The sequence below is a fragment of the Hippocampus guttulatus genome, chromosome 3, assembly GCF_054856545.1.
Source record: "Hippocampus guttulatus isolate MCC_2025c chromosome 3, RoL_Hgut_1.0, whole genome shotgun sequence".
NCBI lineage: Eukaryota > Metazoa > Chordata > Actinopteri > Syngnathiformes > Syngnathidae > Hippocampus > Hippocampus guttulatus.
In genome coordinates, this window is record NC_141263.1 from 7,655,505 (window position 1) to 7,673,606 (window position 18,102).

The 18,102-nt window shown below is 41.5% G+C and overlaps 1 protein-coding gene across 3 annotated transcripts in view; it reads left to right on the forward strand.

Moving 5' to 3' along the window:
• Window positions 1–294: 294 nt before the first annotated feature.
• The window catches only part of LOC147207340 (E3 SUMO-protein ligase PIAS1-like), a 66,190-nt gene continuing 48,382 nt past the window's right edge, over window positions 295–18,102 (forward strand). For 2 of the 3 annotated variants that reach the window (XR_015100398.1, XR_015100399.1), the window contains exon 1: window positions 325–354. Coding sequence is in view for 1 of the 3 variants with exons in the window: in XM_086106439.1 (XP_085962565.1) it covers window positions 331–354 (24 nt within the window). In the remaining 2 variants the exon portion in view is untranslated. Of the gene's footprint in view, window positions 355–18,102 lie in introns of all 3 variants that reach the window. The other variant, XM_086106439.1, reaches the window with a different exon arrangement.

The window sequence follows — 18,102 nt, forward strand, 5'->3', positions numbered from 1 at the left end:
GGAATACTTGCCTCTTTGATGGTTGGGATCTCACTGCAAATAAATAAAGCAAAAAAACAAACAAACAAAACCCCCCCCCAAAAAAACAAGACTCGTGGATTGAAATGAATTGAATTAAAAGAAGATTAATAACACCAGAATCACAACGAACTGAATATATAATGACTTCGACGAAAATGTATTTGGAAATAAAACTTTTCACCTGCTCTTTTTGTCGATTATCGCGTTGTGATGGTGAGCAAAACCTATTGGCTGGGTGCGCGTTCGCGAAGCGCCGTGCGCGTCCCCGTGGCCGGGCTTCCTAACCACGCCTGCGCAGAGAAATACAAGATGGCGGAGAGTGCGGAACTGAAGGTAAGGCGCAGCCTGAAATCGGGCTCGTTTTCAGCGCTTGCCGAGTGCTCACTTGTCAAGTCACTCGTGTCTCTGCCGGCTTAAGCGTCCGTTTGCTGGGATTGAATCCGATATGACGTTGACGGCCCAAACAGTCAGGCAACTTTTGGGTGCACGCGGAAGCGTGTTTATGTTGATATGGAGACTCGCGGGTTTGGTTGAACTGGACAGACCCTTTCGCCCCCCACCCCTTTCCCAATTGAGCAGCTGCTGAATGGGCGGGCATCAATGTTTCACGTTTAAACAGCACGTTGGAAGCTCCCATCACTGCCGTTCTAATGTGCTTTTTGCAAGAAGCAGGCTTGCAGATGTCGGCGAGCGAGCGATTTGTCTCGCCGACTGACTGTCAAGACTGTCAAACGGGGCACGAACATGACAGCGGTTCGTGTGTGAGTGAGAGTGAGTGTCGGTGTGCGCGCTCTTCACGTTGAATAATTACCTCACACTCACTGTTTATTGCACACTTATTTACACAGCTCAAGCGACGAGTCCAAGCTCTTGAAGCCGAAGTTGATTACCTGTCCCGTTCATATGTGACGCTCACTTTACCTGTTGATGAAAAGAGAAATGCTTTCGTGAACCGTTAGGCACGACATCGCACTTTTCGTGAACCTTGTGCACGTATTTAACATTGGATACTTGGCATCAGTATGTCATTTGCAGCTGTGAAAAGTGAATATTTTGTCTATAATTATTTTGATAAATTCAATATTTTTCATGTAGGTTTCATAACTTTACAATTTAAAAAATAACTTAGCTGGACACCATGTTCATTGAACTCATCACTTGGTAACGGTCACATGTGTATAAATATTGGACTTGACTGCACATTGATCTATACACACAGCTAAGCCACATCTACCATATACTGCAGCATTAATCCTGAAAGAATGAAGCCGTATAATTATCAGCCAAAACTATGAAATAAGTCTACCAAGTGAGATTCCACTTTTTATGTGAAAGATGCAATGCCGGATGGTGTTTCGTAGTGATGGGTCCATGAGGCCTCATGAAGCATGTTGACACAGTGACACACTGTGTTGATACTGCATTGATACCATGTCGCTGACCACTGACACCTGCTGGACTTTCAAAATCCCTGCAGACAACCCACTTGATAGACTGAACTGACTGATTTGATGATGAAGCGCATACAATACCATTCACATCTATGCACTCATATTGTATTATTCAATGTGTTTGAATAAGGTGAAAATTATGTAACTGAGGATGCTTGTGGGCTTTGTCTTCACAAATTTTTATTCAGAAAAAAAACCCCAAAAAAAAACCAAACAAACAAAAATTTTTATTCAGAAAAATAATTTGCATAAATTTATGGCAGGTATGGCTGGACCTCAGGTATAGCATCTGCTGTTGCACTTCTTCCCAGTCTCCCTACCTCATCATCCAAATGTTGCCACAGGTCATCTAAAAAAAAACAAACAAACCTAACAAATTTGGCATTTAGAACAGTTTCAAAAAAAACCTAACTTATAATGAGCCAGATGGAGTTGCAGAGGTGCTTTTGTTAGTATATGATATTTCTGTATGGCAAATTCGACATTTCGACTGCAATAAAATATGTGAATAGTAAACATGAGTTACCATGAAATGAATTTGAATTAAAATGGAAAAAGACATGTCAAAGATCCGAGAGGCACTTGGTGAGACAAGGAGATTTAGATTTGAATAAATACCTTATTCTCCAAAAGGAGATTAAAATGGCTCTACACGGCGGACAATTTGCGTTTCTCCGGGAGCTGCTCCATAATATGCATGTACTGTAGCAACGTCACTCGAGTGAAGTGCGCCTCAGCACTCGATAGTCCGCTGCTCTCTGCTGTGCGCGCGCGAGCGCAAGCACGTACTCACGGTGCCGACACAACCCACGTCACATATCAAAGAAGCTTTGAACTACGACAACAGCTAAGATAGCCTGGCCGACACGAAGCTCAAAGTCAGACGGACACGTTTTTCTGATATTCTGTGTGTTTTCCTTTTTACCCAAATATATATTTTTATTCGAGCAAGGGTGAGGTCTGGCTTGTTTCGGCAGGCGGCATCGCGTCGCTTGACGCACTCCTTATAAACACAGTTTGGCGGGCTTTTGCAGCGTCGACGCAGCCTGGACTGTGTCGATGCAGTTCATGTGTTGGTCACGTGATCGTCGCAAAGCAGCACACGCACAGACACGTGGATTGCTCTGTGAGCTCGATGCATCGGTGTTGCTGGATCTATCACTAGTGTTTCGGCACAAAATACGCTTTGGAGAATGGGGTGGACCAGGAAGTGGAACAGACGTGGTGTTCATTTGACAGTTCCACACGCATGGACAATCCTGCAGTTAATACAGTATGTACTCCTTAATTTACGATGGAGAGAGTGCTGCTTTGGTCCGGTGTCTGAAGAGCTTCATTTACGAGCGCAGACTTTGTTGTCATGATGAACATAATGCCCAAAACACCGCTGCCTATGCCTGCTGGGAATTGCGATCCTCCCTGAGTCCGTTTAGATCACATCACACTTCTTGCTCATTGAACAATACTCGGCACAGCATTTGTTTTTAATGCCACCTGCATGGCATGTCTCCTCTCTAACTGTAAATCACTCTCGGAAATGTTCACTGCATATGTACGCGTGCCCGTCCATTCTTGCATTCATGATTCATGGGGGTTGGACAGAACTTGCGTAACTAAATTGTTCGGAAAAATGTGGAATAACAGGCCAGTGTGCATCTTGTTTGCTGTTTCTGGATGACCCCTTGCTGATATTTGCTGTGCATTATGCCGTTGTTTTTTTAATCTTTCAATGCAAATACAGTTGTCGGGTACAAATTCATAATCTGCGTCCTCCAAAGGACCCTTCGCAGGCTGGGCCCTTAGAAGTCTCTTCCTCATGAAGCCTCCGTGGACCACAAAAATAGTGGTGAATTTGGACAGGCTTAGCGATTCTCACTTGTCTGTTCTGTACCGGCGCAAGATAGTGGCAATATGTTTGCCTGTTCAAACTGATGAAGTGTAGAAGAAGAACCGCATCGAAGAAGGGAGTTGGCATGTACGCCACGAAAATGTGCTCCTAAGCAGCTTTCGCTAAGGGCCGTCTCCAGGGAAACGAAGGCTAGATTTGAAGGCCGCTTGTATTTGGACACCAGAATGAGATTGGGGCGCACTGATGGTACGTCATTTGGCTTTTAAATTCGTCCTTTGAAGGGCGCAGCCTAAAAAACATAATCAGTTTTGGGTCTCATACAATTGTCTGTCTAATCTGTTAGAACAAATACTGATAACGTTTATTTAGTCATTTTTAGCACTTCTGGTTGGGCTTGTTGTCACAGCTGGTGGAATGCATTGTTTTGGGAGCATGAAAGTTGGGGCCAACACTTGCCAGCTGTTGAACAATGACATGCGTCTTGTAACATGAATTTTTTTTTCACCCTTGCACTCTCAGTTAATTAAAAAAAAGCAAGTGTTTTGTGCACAAAGACATTTTTTCTCCCCCATTGAGTGAAGTTATGAAAATGGGTGATCTATATAATTGGCAGTTCAAAAATTGCTTTTTTACACTTCAGAGTCTGCAGTTTTAAATAGTACTATACTTTCTATGGCAGAGATCGCACCTTTGTAGCAGGTATTGATCTGAGATTTTGTCTATAGACATTACCCTGATGGTATATCTACAGTACAGGACAGAAGCAGAGAACTTTTTCATTTACTTTGATTGCCATACTAATGTTCAATAATCAAACAAACGCGGCAGCCTCTGGATCCGCCTCACAGGCAGCTGAGATTCTGGGTTTCGATCTCAGCTGCCTTCCTGTGTGGAGTTTGCATGTTCTCCCCTTTGGCTGTAGGCGATTTCTCCAGGTACTCTGACTTCTCCCACATTCCAAAGATTTGCATGTTAGCTGAACAGAATATCCTAAATAGCCCAAAGTTGTGACTGTTAGTTTTCTTTTATTTCTCTGCTTTGTGATTGGCCGGTTGCCGGTCCAGGGGGTGCCCAGCCTCTCGCCCAAAGTCAGCCGAAGCTCACATGCTACTTTGGGGACCAGCTCGACAGAAAATGGATGGCTCAAACAAACGCCTGTTATTTTATATTATGAGCCTTTGCGGATTAAATGTTTTCACAGTTCCTCAGGTTTGATTTTTGCATGGTGAAAAAAAGTCACAAGTTCTCCACCCATGCTGTGGTTGTTGCTTTTTGGCATTCTACCCCCATTATGGTTTCATTGAAGAGGAAGGCCGAAAAGATATGGACAATATGGACTTGGCTGTATAAAAAAGATATCTACATCTCATAAAATGAGAACTTGAGCCAGCAGCGTAAATCTAGTCAAAGATGAGTGACAAGCCGGAACTTGAATGTTTACAAAAATCTCACTGAAAGTTTAATGTTTTGATTGAAGCCCTGATAAGTTAGTTACTGGTTTCCACCCTGCTCGAGGCCATGCTTGTTTTATGTATTATATTCGGAGGCTTTGAGGTTGTGTGGTGTGTATCTCAGTGCTTCATAGTTTGATTGAGTAAAAAGAAAGTTTAGATGAAACAGCTTTGATCTACACAGGTAGCTTTTTTAACTCTCTCTAAATAATGGGGTTCTTGCATCTAAATTAATCTATGAAAGTCAAAAGAAGATTTTGTTTTGTAGCATGCTGATAATGATGATCTCTGGCCCAGTCCTAGAATATGTCGTGGCTTCTTTGGGATTAAAATAACAGATAGACCACGGACGTAAGCACATTGAAATGTACTGCGACTATCAACATGTCACTCTTCTTTCTTCCAGTGTTAATCGGATAATTTTTTTTAAAAGTCTTTATTTATAGCTGGGATAGTAGTTGTCAAACGTTTTGCGGTATTTTCAAGATAGAAACCTTGTCTACATTTGGCCCTCATACAGTCGCTGAACATCCAACATTCGGAAATTGAAACACATTCAGTACAGGAAACCTCCAAGGTCAAACAGCAGCTCTTCTGGCTGAGTAAGTCATAAGATTATATTGTCTCAAGATTTTGGAACGATAGCCTTAGTAGTGTCACTCTATAATATTGTACTTAATAAGAACACAAAGTACAAACTTCAGTTCTCAACTCTGTTCTCGACCAAATCAGTTTTCGACCAAAAATTTCGAGTTTTTTTATGCCTCGGATTACGACCAAAAGTCGGTTCTCGACCAAACTGCGTGCACTTGAATGCTCCACTTGACTCCTCTCACCTTCTTTACACGAGGAAGTGACGCTTCCTAGTGTAGCGTTCCATTTTGAGCAGACGTGTTCAAGAAAGATTTTTTTATTTTTTTTTTAAAGAGTGTGGTTTCGGTTTTCTAACAAATCGGTTTTCGAACAGCCTTCTGGAACAGACTATGGTCGAAAACCGAGGTATGACTGTATGTCAAAAACCTGATGTGCTAGGGACAAAAAAAAAAAAAAAAGAAATTTCTCGAATCAGCGTCAATAATAAGTTTAGGGCACATAAAATTTGCTGTTGACCAGTGTCATCACATGGCTATGAAAGGTGAAAACCACTCTTTACTCTCGTTTGCTAATAGTGAGTATAGTCACCACCACAGTTCTTTGCATGTTGTGGTTAGTGGTTACCAAGCCAACAAGCCTGGTGTCATGATCACTTCACAGGTTCTTGAAGCCACTTGGTGGTGGTTCAAATCAGAGTTGACGCTCCTACAACCAGTTTGTGCCACAAGATGAACAGTCCGCTTAAAGTTGTTCAAGCTGCCAAAGAGGTGCTTGTGTGTGTCCTCTGTTTACGTTCACTTGACTTATGGTTTGTACGTTACAATACAACACTTACCACTTTCCATGTTGGCTTTGAATTAACCTCCCCCAGTGGGCAGGGTCCCCGTCGAGCATTTGTTTGGAAGTTGGAAATTCCAATATCTTGCCAACACTAGTCTGTGTGATCATGTCCTCCTTCCTCTTTCTCTTCTGTTATGACAGACAAAGAGATAAGTGTGATTTTTCCTTCTTAAAATCAAAAATGTTTTGACCTTTTCCCTTGAGAGAAACCGTAAATGCAGTGAAAATTGAACCAGTTTTTTTTCACATGACACGTAAACAAAAGAGCTGTTGTCAACCAGAGAAGAGCTTGATTTATTCTTTGGAGGCTACGGTGAGGACGGGGCACTCTCGTTCATGTTGCAAGTTCGGAGAATTTCCTCTCAGAAAAGTGCTTTCTTTATCTACCCATTTTTATGCACGAAATGAAATGTGCTTACTGTGTGTTACTATTGCCCAACTATAATTTGGATTGCTGGTGTGTATAGATTCTGTTTATCAATATAATGTACCTAAGATCGAAAATCAAGTCATACCAAGGAATATGAATCGGGAAAATTGTCCCTTGTTGAAATTGAAACCTGCTCATTTTAGAATGCTTTGCCATAACATGATACAAAATAATTCAATCTCGAATTAGGGAAAGAGGAAGTTACCTCCCGGTATTTATCGCTGTTTGCTTTACAAAGACAAATCACATTTTTAGTTTGGTCTTTTTTATCTTCTTGGATTAGTTTTTCTTTTTTTCCCTGATACCATCCAAGCTTTGAAACGTTGCTCTTGGCAATGTTTGGAGTGAATGCTTTGTGATTCGGTGATTGCCTTTCACGGGGATCCTTTCTTGATATATGGCAAACAACGGCAAAATGATTTCACCCACACTATGTTGTAGTTTTGTCATGAATCACAAATTTTGACTTTGATACTTGTCAGAGATTCTCACTTGGACAGTTGAACAGAGACTCGACCAGGAACAGATTGTCTTTCACTGCCAGGCAGGAGGTACGATTCTTGAAATCAAAACCTGGATGGCACAAAATTTCTTGAAATTCAATGAAAAGAAGACAGAGGTGATATTGTTTGGTCCCAGTGGCCCTTGTACATCCTGTAGACTTGGGCCCCCTGTCTCCTTATCTTAAGTCAACAGTCTCAAACTCCCAAGACCCTCTGACATTTGATTTGCCTCTCACTCGGAGTGTAATTAAAAAAGGTGACTCCCCCGTCATACTGAAAACAAGCGGCCACAAGAGAACACATTTTACCTGTGTTTTGAGCCGCGCAGCATCGGGCCTAAAGCTGCCAACGATGATCATTTTTAAGCGGCTGACTATCAAAATAATTTCATATATCTTTTCCCATTTATATGATTTGCATTATTCTATTTAAAGCCTGGGGCGGCCCGGTAGTCCAGTGGTTAGCACGTCGGCTTCACAGTGCAGAGGTACCGGGTTCGATTCCAGCTCCGGCCTCCCTGTGTGGAGTTTGCATGTTCTCCCCGGGCCTGCGTGGGTTTTCTCCGGGTGCTCCGGTTTCCTCCCACATTCCAAAAACGTGCATGGCAGGTTGATTGGACGCTCTAAATTGTCCCTAGGTGTGAGTGTGGGCGTGGATGGTTGTTCGTCTCTGTGTGCCCGGCGATTGGCTGGCAACTGATTCAGGGTGTCCCCCGCCTACTGCCCGAAGACGGCTGGGATAGGCTCCAGCACCCCCCGCGACCCTAGTGAGGATCAAGCGGTTCGGAAAATGGATGGATGGATGGATATTTAAAGCCTAGTGGGCTGCAGTATTTCTCCTCGTAATTACGCAAATGCACATCAAGATCTCTCTTTGTCTGGCCTCTTATTATGTGTTTCAGCGTAATTTCGTTGTGCAAATGCATTTATCATGCTCATAAACATATGGAGATTATTTTAACCTTAAGATATCTTTCGTTTTTTCTGCGGGGGTTTCGTGGGGGACCGCCCCCGGAGGCGCTCCATGGCGGCAGGGACGCAGAACCAAACCCCCGCCTACTCATTGGCCAGCGGTTTATAGTATGGTGCGGCGCATATAATTACAAAATTGATTTTTATTCATAAATCTGAGCATGCGGATTAATCAGGTGCGGTCTGTAGCCCGGAATTTACGGTATTTAAATACAAGTCAAATGGAACAAGACATCCGAGTGATCCACTCGCTTTTATAAGCACAATAAATACGTTTTTTCCTTCAACTCTAGCCATAGCTTGATGGAGACCCAACCAGCCGATTTCTGTTTTATAACCGCATACAATAGTATTTATAATCGAATGAATGGTTAAGCGCTCATTACAAAAGGCACCGAGTGGGTACATAACGCCAGGTGCTCCACTTCTTGTCGGCACGCAGACTCGCCGCTGTCTTTGATGAGGCAGATGACTGCAGTGTCGTCTGTGAACTGTATGAGTTTGATAGCTGGGTGCGTTGAGGTTCAGTCACTCGTGTCGAGGGAGAAGAGCAGTGGAGAGAGGATGCATCCTTGGGGGGGCCCCAGTGCTGATGGGGCATGTTGATGATGCCCTTCCCAACCTCGCCTGTGGTGTCCTGCCTGTTAGGAAGCTGAGGATCCACTGGCGGATCATAGGGGACACACTGAGCTGGACAAGCTTGGACGCGAGGAGTTCCGGGACGATGGTGTTGAACATAGAGCTGAAGTCCACAAACAGGATCCTTGCGTAGGTCCCTGTGCCGTGGAGGTGCCCCAGGATGTAGTGCAACCCATGTTGACTTTGTCATCCACTGACCTGTTTGCCCGGTAGACAAACTGCAGGGGGTACAGCAAGGGGCTGGTGATGTTCTTTAGGTTGTCCAGCACAAGGCGTTCGATGGACTTCATGACCACAGATGTCAGAGAGACGGGCCTATAGTCGGTCAGTTCCGATGTTGCAGATTTCCTGGGTACTGGGAATATGGTGGACTGTTTGAAGCAGGATGGGGCCTCACACAGCTCCAGGGATCTGTTGAAGATCTGTGTGAAAACCGGAGCAAGCTGGTCAGCGCAGACTTTCAGGCAGCAGGGGGACACTTTATCCGTCCCCGCAGCCTTCTTTGTCTTCTTCTGCTTGAAGAGCCGTCTTGCGTCCTGTTCGTGGATCACCAGGGCAGGGAATGGGGTTTGCTGTGTGACTAAGGTATTTTCTGATGGGGGTGGACAGGTGTGGGAAGTGGAGATGTCCTTTTCGAATCTGCAGAAAAAACATTTAGATTGTCTTATTGTTCATTACTTGCGGGGGATTGTGTCCTGTAGTTTGTAACTGCTTTCATTTGCGTTTTCCCCTGTAATTCCCGTGGCCTATTCGTCCGTTTAATATAATGTTTCACCCAATTAGCTGTAAGAGGACATCCGCCTCTCTCTAAAAATATTTTAATCAGGGAAACTGTCATGAATTTGGCCAATTATACCCAATTTGAGATGATCAGAGTGCTTACTGGACGAGTATTGTTATAACAGGTGAAATGAACCATTTGCCAGTGTTGAACCTTTTTGAATTATTGTATGAATTCATAATAACACAAAGTACATTGGTCTACCAGGCCCTCAAATCTGTCCTGTTGCGTTTAATTGAGTTTCAAAGGAGTCCCGGCCTGCCACAGCTTCCTTTGAACTGTCTTCTCTCTTCTCTGCAGCAGCAACATGGCAATACAAATAAGCATCTGTGCTTTGGCAGCTTATAGGAGGAGACAGTCTATTTGTAGAGCCTGTGGCTAGGTTAATCCCCAATGATACAGGCCCTCTGCTCTGCTCTCCTACCTGTTCTCTTGCCTCTGCCTTTGTGTGCATGCAAAGCATTCACACTCTTGGCACCTCACTATTAAATTTAATTACGATGCGTTTACAGATTATGGAGGGATGTTCAATCAATATCTATCTATCTATCTATCTATCTATCTATCTATCTATCTATCTATCTATCTATCTATCTATCTATCTATCTATCTATCTATCTATCTATCTATCTATCTATCTATCTATCTATCTATCTATCTATCTATCTATCTATCTATTGAGATATAGATACATAAATAGATATATTTTTTCCTGTAATGGATTGATTTCCTTTTCCTTCCTTTTCAATCCATATTCGTGTCGACACATATTTTCATGATTAAAATAAATTAGACCCACTCATGTCCATTAGTTTTTATTCAAACAAAAGGAAGGCAGAGTCATTGGAATATCATCATATTTGCCAACACACGTTTCGTCATCATTTCAGAAATCCACCAGTGATGTTTCAATTGTCTGCAGTCAAATTACTGTCAAGAATCCTCACAATAGTGTTAGTGACGAAGGTTAGAATGTTGATATTTACGTTCAACTGGATAACTGTCTTATTGCCCACAAACTACTTTACACATCTCCTACTTCAAAAACACACTCAGTCTACTGCGTCCGCATTCATGTCACCTAAAGCTGATGCTCTTGCTCTGTGATGTCACTGATGTGTGATGTTGTCTCCTTCCTCAGTGACACAGACAAATCAAACTCGCGATAAATATTATTTAAAAAATTTAGCTTGTTTGGGCATATGTAAGGAAACATGCTTCATCTGCCCAGTTTTTGGACGCAATTGTCGCTGTCGCTCCAGTATAGTGTACGTCACACCAAATACTGGCATAGACTGCAAGATGCAGCGAAGTATTTGTTAGCGGCAAGTTACTGCGTGAACATTTAACAGACGTAGCAATGAATAATCAATCATAAAAGTTGCACCAATTTGGTGTAAGTGCTGTGTGAAAGTCGTCAGTTGATTATAAAAAATGCATTTCCCATTGTTGGATGCATTTCTACGGAAGAGGGTTAGGTACATTTCTTAACAATCTGAGTAATTGAATATATATAAAATATGTATACATATATATATATGTATATATTTATTTACTTTTTCTGCCATAAGTTATAAATAATGCTCACATTTTGCATAACAATATTATGTTCCAGTCAGCCTAACTCAGGCTCAGGCACTGGCTTTCACTGTGCCTCAAATTTGTCAGCAGCCATTGATGTCTGGAACGATTTAGCAAGGGGGAGCTCTTGTTGACTTCTGTGGTGATTTTGTTAAGCCATTCTGTTGCCATGGAAACCTGTCACATTTGAGACAGACATGGCTAGATAACAGTTTGGATGTAATTGTGTACTTCCAACTGGAAGAGAGAGCCATTTCACTGGCCACTCTCCTGTTGGGTTTGCTGACAGCTGAAAACGTGCTCTTCTCATTTAGGTCGCGATTGATCATGACAAGCATTGTCCTAAAAAGCAACAATCAAAATAAAGATAATTTTGAGAACAATTATTGTGCAGACGTGAAAAGTCAAAATCAAAACCCGGGACTTTATTGTCAAATAACATAGCTGATACACATACTGTATGCTAAATTAATCTTTTTTAGCTTTTTCAGCCACTATTCCTGGCTGACGTATGTCATAACGCAATTGAACTTATTTCCAGTTTCCAGTTCTGTTCAGCGAGTATGAATCCAGACGCTTTTTAATTTGCCTGCTGTTCAAAGTTGGATGTTCTCCGCTTAAAAGTAGTTGCAGCTATTTTAACAATTAGCATAGCTTCTCCATCTTTCCACGTCATCCCTTCGTGAAAACTATACTTGTCAGGAATGTGGCTAATATGCTGCCCCGGGGGCAATGATTTCTCTTAGTTATGACTTCACTGTGTGTTTGGCTGCACTAGTAGCCAGCAGAAGCTTGTTGCTCGCTAGCTGGTGCGGCTTAAGTAGCATCAAGCTTGCCTTGACCTCCGACTGCCCGGAGGTGATGTGAGCAAGGCTTGTGTGTCAAGTGCGATGAAGCATTCTGGGACGTTTCGACACTTGATTCTAAATTTTAACATTAAGTGTGTTTTGATGAGGTGCAAAATGCAAAGTTTGCCTTGCAAACTGCAATTTTGAGACCGTTTATTTTGACTCTTGAAAAGTAAAAAAAAAAATTCTAAACCTCTAATTGTATGTTGTGATGACAAAATGAAGTATGTGAAATTTAGTAAATACTGTAACTGTGTTGTAAATGCAAAATGCTTTCAACATGAGGGTGGGCTGACAAGTTAAATTTTTTTCCATCTCTTGGTTATAAATGAACAAAGGTGTTGCACAACCAGGCTTAATAAGTTGCAACTTGAAGAAACAAGAATCATGTGTTTGTGCTTTTCTTCTTCACTCCACCACTTTTACTACACATTACATTGTGTAGTAAAAGTTACCTTTTGACCTTTAAAAATTAAGGGAAAAAAATCCAGTCGACTCTCTTGATCGGACGGGGACAACCCCATCTTGAAGAATCTCTCTTGTAAAATTAAATGTGACGGAGCAAAAATCTGGCAATAATTTTCAAACCTTTTGAGGATGATGATGACGATGATGCTTTAAAAAAATGCCTGATTTGCATTTATTTTCTTTGAATACAAATACATTTGCATCATAGCCAAAAACAACACAAGGTCCCAAAACAGTATGTAAAGCACCCTTCCAGGCCAAGTTTCAATAATGATTACACAAGCCACACTTTAAGATAATTCATCTTTCGGGTAATATTTTTCTTGAGAGAAGGATTTTCAATACAAGATGTGTAGTTGAGGTCAAATCAGTACAATACATTTCTAAGTGGCGTGATTTCAAATATGTAACCTGATGTTTCCATTGCAATGTTTATTGAGTTGGGCTCAAGAATTACAAGACAGCCTTACGTTAACTGTGTCAAACTGGGGTTAGCATGACATTTTGGTGGGTATGGTTGCTGAAGTCGATGACTTGACTCATCCGGGAGCACGTTGTAACGTAGCAGTTTGTTACATCTGACTGATGCAGGGATGTCACAAATGAGTCTTTAGAATCGATTATCCTCTCGATTATTCCATAGAGTAATCGCTATCCCAGCATCCCCCTGTTGCATTTTTCCCTTCATTGTGAAAAAAAATGCAGTGTGATTATATTGTCTCTTTGCCTCTTGGCCTGCTACTTCATTCCAAGTCGAACTGTGACATTGCAGCTTAGTGTTACCATGCATTTTTGAGGACGGGTTTTATCTTGGCGACCTTCCTGTCACAATGTGAGACTTGCCTCAGGTTTGGTGGCGATATTCCCACCGAGCATTACATTTGTACTTTGTAGTTCAGTTGTGTTTGTTTTGGTATGTGACTGTTTTGTGTTTCTATTCATTGAAACTTGAAAAGGGTGGCAATTTAATGACCAATCACGGCTTAGCTGTTTTCTGGATTTGCTCAAGTGATGTTTGCACACTGATCCCTGAGGCGCTGTGATGTCATTTTCGTCGACAGTGAGTGGAAATATGTCCACCCCGAGATGGATCAAAAAACACATTGCATTTTGCTGCCTAATTCATATTCCACAAACACAATATTAATCAGAATACCGTGTTTAGACTAGTGGGGCTGCATTGTATTTTATCGCCAAGAAAATCTTGATTTGACTCCCCCTTTAAAGCACAAATACACACAGTGCCACATTAACCAATACAGACGGAGGAGTTGAAGTCAACCTGAATTATAGATGATAATATATACAGTTTAATATCAGAGGTTGAATGCCTGGCTGGCTGTGTGTAAGGAATAACAGGAAGCCGTGATCAAAATGTAAAGTTTAATGTTTGAGATTTCCTTCCCATGCCCTTAATGTGGAGTGAGTAATTGCCTCTCTTGTAGTTGTTGTTGCTGATGTGAAATGATCTGACCCTACGTGCGAATGCTCCCTGCCGACACAGGATTGTCCCGTTTTCCTGAGTTCTGCCTGAAATGACAAATAAATGCTGGCTCTACTGTTATGCTTTGCCGGAAAGGGGCTAAAAATGAAGAGTTGGCTCATGGCACTATACTGTGTTGCATTCCTCTTTGTCACTTCTGAAATAATTTACTGGTTTCACACAATCCAACGTACACACCCTGCGGTGTAAATCCAATCCAGATTGAGGTTTATCATTCCAAACTACTGTGGTGAACTCAAGTAAACCGTACAGCTTGGTGGAAGCATGTCTTCAATGTGTTTGCGTTATATCCTCTCAATTCCAGTCTCTGTTGAGCTGTGATATGAACTGTGATTTTGGATACTTCGGAGGCCGGAGGAAGATAAAACAACAGGCTGAGGCATTTCAGGGACACTGGAAGGCTACGAGGTGGGGGGATGGAAGCACAGAGGAGAGGAAGACAGGGAGGGATCTGACACTCAGTGCAGAGGCCTTAAGCTGAGAGTGGGAGCTTTATATAATGGCCAGGTAGTGTGCGGTCATGCCTACACCACCGTTAAACACCCGCATACAGTCTGCACAAACACACACTCGACAAAACCTGCTTGACACAACATTATTACCCCCACCATCTTCCAGTCTGATGGGACTTGTAAGAACTGCATTATTGTGCAGCTTTTCTGAACCATGTGCAGCAAAGTTTCATGACTGTGCGAAAACATTGTGGAGCGCAGTCAGGGAAACGATGTTGAGAGCTTAACACTTAACTCACAGAAATTTCTGTCGCCACAATGTCTTGTTTACAAGACATTGTTTTCATTTGAAATGCATGTTTGTAGCTCCAGGATGTAAACTTATTTTTTTTTTAATTAAAAAGGGGGGGAGGGGGGAGCTGTCAAGTGCAATTTTTTTCAAAATGACACCGTTATTCTTTTTGTGGAAAAGTGTTATCTGAGAAAATGAGACATCCGCATGTGTGAAGACATGCACTAAACCCAAATCGACAAAGAAGCGCTGGGCTGTTTTCATGTTTTGCTGCTCAAGGTAATGAATTTGATAATGATTCTCCACACAGTGTATACATTTACTGCACCGGTGTTGTTACCAGTGGAGACCTACAAAAGGTCAAATTCTAAACCCACATAAATATAATGACAAAGGGGATGGATACACTTTGATACCATTTTGGCTGCCATTATTTATATGATACTGCAGTCCATTAAAAAAAAAATCAATGCAGATCAATAATTTCTCTCTCGCCAAAGACAGAGGCTTATGTCTCTGTCAGAGATTTGAGCTCATGCTGTGTAGCTCTTAAAAATAAAATAACATTTTAAAAAATAAAAGCACCATATGACTTTGTTTAAATGCCTGTCCAAGCACGTGTTTATTTAACAGCTTTTGTGATCCGCAACATGTTAATATATTTTTTTAGATCTTGTAAAACAGATAAAATAAAAAAGTAAAACAAAATAGTTTTAAAATTCGAACAAAAAAAATGCAGGGATCTCCCAAGCTCAGCAATTAAAACAAACAATATCTTTTTCAAGTTTACTACAGTAAATAGTTTTGAAAAAAAATCTATACAACTGAAATGATCATTTTTACTTGTCTTTGTTTTAAAGTTCAAAAACCAATAAGCGCATCCTCCACTCAGCTACTGGTCGGAGAAATGAAGGCTTTGCTAGTTCGACCGTCTCCATTGTTTTTTTGTGGGTGTTCCGTCATTCTTGTCTCCCACATGCAGCTGCTTTCTCCGCAATACTGCCTTTCTGTGACAGCAGAAAAAGTGAAATTTATAACTCCAAAAAAACAACAACTTTTACCTGCCGTGCCTGACCGTCAATTTTTGCACCAGTTTATCTATGATTTACACACAATAAATAGACAGTCCATACCGCCCTCTCCCCACCATCTAGGAATGGTCCATACTTTCTTTTTTAAGCTATTTATTTACTCTATTTACTTTTGATTAAAATGTTTTTCGTGTTTATTTGTTTGTTTATTCATTTTATTTTCTGAACATAGGAACAATGCACATGCACATAATGCCCTCGTCGACAGCTGCTTGTCCCGCCTCCGCGACTGAACTCCTCCGACCGTACAGCGATTGGCCAGGGTCTAGTGTGAAATCTCCTCCAATCCAAAACAACGATATTTATCTGGTAATCTGACAGCGCTACCGTCGTGGACGACAAAGAAGTCGTGTAGTTTGACAAGGCCGTTAGCCTCAAGGAAATGCAGCTTACTGCATTGAGCAGAGCGGCCGCTTGTGTTTGGATGACATGAATGGGCTCATCGTAATGTTACAAGTAGTTGTGAGTTTGAGAAGGCAATTGCATTGAAGTCTCAAGCCATACTTTTTTGTCTGCTCATTGCACCTCTCCTTGTGCGTGTGACACTCGAGAACAGGGCAAACATGCAGCTTTCACTGCTGATTGGTTGTTATAGCCACTGCACGAGGAGCCCGTCAGATGCTGCTGCACTGATTCAGAGCAGAGAGAGAAGCATGCTCCTGCATGAGAGCCAACATTAACCCGTTTTTAATTCATCAGCTGTCAAATGGAAAAAAAAAAGAACAATGCAGATTATCGCCAAATATCAGCCCCGATAATTGTCTCTCAGTACTGTACCGTGTTAAAAAAAAATAAACTCCAGCTACAGGTCTCAATGGTTGTCTCTAATAGGCTAGGAGAGGGATTTATTTTTTTAACAGCAATGAAAAGAAAGGCGGAGAGAGACAAAGATGATGAGACAAAAGAAAGTGACCCGAAAGCTCAAGTCAAGGAGATATGACGAATCGTATGTAGCACTTGGCTTCACTGTGACTACAGTGGGAGACGGACGAGGATAGACCGGTGTGTTGACTGTGTCGAAAAATGCTGGCCGCGGACAGCAGGAAGCCAAATACATCAAGGCGGCATTTAAAGACATTACACGTCAAACACGCTGGAAAAGTTGTGCACTGCAAAACGTGCTCATCGTAGCCATCAATCCTGACTTCCCCATTTTGATATAAAATAAAATAAAAATAATCATAAATCAGGTCAAATTGTTTTGTTTTTGTTTTTTAGACTAACGTGCTTTATATATTCTGCTACTGAGTTAATGTTGCTGAGCTGAATTTGAATTTATTATTTCTTGATTTTATTTAATTTTAATTTTCAGAATGAAATGGTGCAGTAAGTTGGTCAAAAGTGTAAACAGTTTAAACATGGCAAATTGATGCACTTAAAATCTTTTCTGTTTCAGACTAAAAACAATGTTAATAAAGTTTTTCTTTGCTGTAAATTGAACTATTTTTCTATTCTTTAATAATAATAATAATAATAATAATAATAATACATTTTATTTGTGGGCACCTTTCTAAGCACTCAATGACACCTTACAACAAGCAGTTAAAAACACAAATACAATGTTAAAAACAACATCAAATAAAATAAGATAAAATAAAACAAAATAGAGATCCTTAATGTTGATTAGGATACAATGTGATATTTTTAGTGGCGGCAAAGAGTGGAGGGGGGGGACGCAAAGTGTTTTCTTCTTATTGGGGGGGGGGCGTAAAAGAAAATTAATTGAGAAGCACGGCTTTAATAGAAGGGTGCATTTTTCCCTGTAAGCGTATATTGTTCATCCTATATTCTCTATTAAGAATTTTAGGTGGTTTGCATTTTCAACAGAATTATTCATATCGAATATGCCTTAAGTGTGGTCACGAGACAGATGGATGCCTTGAGGCCGTGCGCACCAGCTATGTGACAATAAGTGCAAGGCCGATAAGCTCTGGGTGGATTCGAATGCTTTGCGGGTGTCCCTCGCATGCCAACCTTTGATGTGCCAGATTTGCGGCACGCATGCACTCTGTCTTTGTGACTGCCCTCTGCGTGTGTACTTACCGGTAGTTCAGCTGAAGCCTCGCACGATAACATTGCTTAATATTGTGTACATGTGCTTGTGCATGCTGGTGTGTGTGGTTTCTTGATTTTCCAGTTTGTGGTATCTTCTGTGTTAATGTGTCTTTACCATGATGACTTCTAATTGTAATGAGTCCATTTCACTGACAGTGCTTCGAGCAAACGCCAGTGGCTACTACTTTCATGAGATCTTTTTTCAACAATTAGTCGTTCACATTCCAGTTTTCGAGTACTTATCACTGTTGTCTCAGAGCAAATGAGGTCAGGGTTACAAT